The sequence below is a fragment of the Centruroides sculpturatus genome, unplaced genomic scaffold (genome assembly GCF_000671375.1).
Source record: "Centruroides sculpturatus isolate CEXI.00-Female unplaced genomic scaffold, Cexi_2.0 scaffold390, whole genome shotgun sequence".
Lineage (NCBI taxonomy): Eukaryota > Metazoa > Arthropoda > Arachnida > Scorpiones > Buthidae > Centruroides > Centruroides sculpturatus.
In genome coordinates, this window is record NW_019384599.1 from 567,431 (window position 1) to 570,356 (window position 2,926).

At 32.4% G+C, this 2,926-nt stretch overlaps 1 protein-coding gene across 1 annotated transcript; it reads left to right on the forward strand.

Moving 5' to 3' along the window:
* The first annotated feature begins 568 nt into the window (after positions 1-568).
* On the forward strand, positions 569-1,446 carry LOC111624937. Its single transcript, XM_023367928.1, has 3 exons — positions 569-776; positions 854-1,036; positions 1,106-1,446. Exons 1-3 carry the CDS (start codon positions 632-634, stop codon positions 1,393-1,395), a joined length of 618 nt encoding a protein of 205 aa, XP_023223696.1. The 5' UTR covers positions 569-631; the 3' UTR covers positions 1,396-1,446.
* The last annotated feature ends 1,480 nt before the right edge of the window (positions 1,447-2,926 follow it).

A 2,926-nucleotide genomic window follows, 5' to 3' on the forward strand; every position in this document is an offset into this window, starting at 1 on the left:
TCGTCTGTATGGAAGGGTGTGGTGTCTTCTATGTCTTCTCCGACGGGATCACAGTCCTTGGCATGGAGATCGACGAACACAAGTACTAAGAATACCTTCCGTGTGCGGACGCCCTCAGCTTCCGGTGATCTCCCCTTTTATATCTTTTTGTGCGAGAGCTGACACGTCATCGACTCTTGTTGACGATGACGGTGCATTCTTCACACTCAAATGTAAACTTCCTCAGCTAGTTGTTACACAAACGGTGAAATCCGATATAGTTCAAATTCTTCGGGTATTTTCCGAAGACAATTAACAGAAAATTTAGAATTTTAAAACGCCCGAAAAAATCCGCGAGCTTACAAGAATAAACCTTGAAGATCTAATATTTAGAAAAAATTAAACAAACGAAACAAAATTAAACCATATACAGTAGATATAAATATAGGGTAAAATAAGCAAATAAGTTTCTGGAAAATAATAAAGTAAAATTAATAAAACTTGATGAAACTGAACAAGTATTTGCTACAAATCGAGAAATGTACAGTACGTAATAATTCGATTAAATTAATAAAATTACATAATTGAACAATAATTAAATTTTTTGAAATCGTTGTTGAAATTTTATTGTTTACGAGACATTCATCAAATTATGCCAAAAGTAAAAGTTCAATATCTTAATTTAGGTGAAAGTCTCTCTGGTATGTATGCCTCAGACACCAGAGAAGCTCCTTCCATACCAGATGCCATCAAGATTGTCGTCATAATTTTTGTTGTGATTTGCCTCTACAACAACAGTAAGTTAACATATTATAATAAATATATTATTTATAGAAATAAAATAATAATAATAATGAATATGTCATGAAAATAGTGAATTTCTGCTCGACACAAATTGGATTCCTTCCTTGTCTAAAAATAAAAATGAAAAACTTGTGTCGAAAATGCTTGTGCTCTGAAGATCCCTGTTGGATGTCCTGCGTGATTCCAACATTTTGCAACTGTAGAAGAGATTGCGATCTGTTGCTCGAATTTAAGAATGATTTCGTCCGGTGTTGTTAGTTTCGTTCGTACATTTTAAATTAAAATATTACTTTAGATATAATACGATGATTTATATTTGCAGTCTGTCGAACGTCTGAACGATTCTGTTTTCCCTGTTATCCAAATAGAAGCACAAACTGTTTTATTTCGTGCTTTACGTGCTTTGCGCAACTTCCTTTTATAGTCATGCCGTATATCAGAAGCTGTGTTCTAAATTTCCTTTGCTGTTTCTGCTACCTACTAAACAGTTGCGTACCTTTGGATGGATGCATATGTTTAATTCTTATAGGATTCGTCGCTTTTAAAGTATTGAAATCAATTTCTTCTAAGAATAAAAAGAAAAAACAGATAATACGTTATTCTTATAAGTAATCACATTTCTTTAATTACTATGAATAAATTCCGAAATAAATTTCATTTCATTTCCTGTATATTTAAAAAGAGATAAACGGTGTATAAAAATAATAAACAACATTTTCTACAAAATTTGTATTGAGAGTACGCACCATAAGAAATTTTAAATATTTAATACTTAAATATTATTATGAAAACAACTACTTCATTGGGTCTATTTTTGCTTTAATTTGTTTTTATTCAATACTGGATAACGAAACGAAAAGAAAAATCGCAGAAACAAGCGCAAGAAATTTGCCAGTTTCTCTTGTCACATTTATAATACTATCAGCTTGCTGTTTACTTACCCTCTGTGTTGTGAAAATAAAGCTTTACTTTTATCAAGCTTAACTCCCCATAGAAGTGTGTGATGTGTTGCAAAGCTATCTTCAACTTGAAATTTTTATTTATTAAGAGACTGGAGACATAACAGTTGAAACTGCTTTTGAGACAAGCACTTCATGTGCTTCACTTTCTATATATATATAAATGACGATGTTAGTTTGTTCGCTATACATTCTTAGGCCGTTCTACCAATTGTTACAAAACTCGGCAGTTACGTTTAGATACTTCCAACTTAGATAATGTTGTATATCTCACCTCAAAATATCAATTGCATTTCTATAAATCGATTAATTTTTATCTACATTCGACATACTGAGTTACACGTAGCGCCATCTGTTGGCCAAAAGTTAACAAAATCATAAACTCAACATAATTCTTATAAAAAAAATATAATTTTTAAATAATTATATTATATTTACTATACGCGAGCTATATTATTACTGAAATGCAGATAGCATATAGCAATTGCCTGTGTGAAATCAGGTGTTTAAGTCTGAGAAAGCTTTTGAATAGCCTATAAGTATTTCACTTTTCCAATGTAACAACTCGTTGTTTTTATTTCTGAATGGTACTTTCTTAATTCTAATAAGTGTCCTACAGTAGCCGAGTGGATAAATCCTCCAAACACTAAACTCTAATAATTAACACAACGGGCAGGCCACGTAAAGTTTTCTGTGTTTCTTCACGTTAGTAACACTTAAATAAAATCCAGCTTACCATAAAAGTCTTCTTGAAATGCGTGTCCCCTCAGCAGATCCCTCACGTGTAACTTTGCCATAACCAAATAAAGCAAACTAATTTCAACCAGCGATTATTTATGACATCATCATCATAATGCTGGGCTGCAACTTTTGGTCAAAATGTTCTCAATTCGTTTAGTTGTGTCTTGTCACTGCACTACACTCGTTTAGTTGTGTCTTGTCACTGTTCCTGTTAGCAATAGAGTCGTGTCGGTCATCTATCTTACTTCGTTCAGAGGAAAATTTAGAATCGAAATAACCTGAATTCTATACCAAACTGTAGTTTGGTTCATCTGGACATCCTGCTCTAAGCCTTCCACGTCTGGTCTCGATTTTCATCAATCTATACTTTCCACGTAGTTTATAAATTATATTGCCAAAATTTAAATACTGTAATTCATTATCACACAAAAGCAATTATTCTC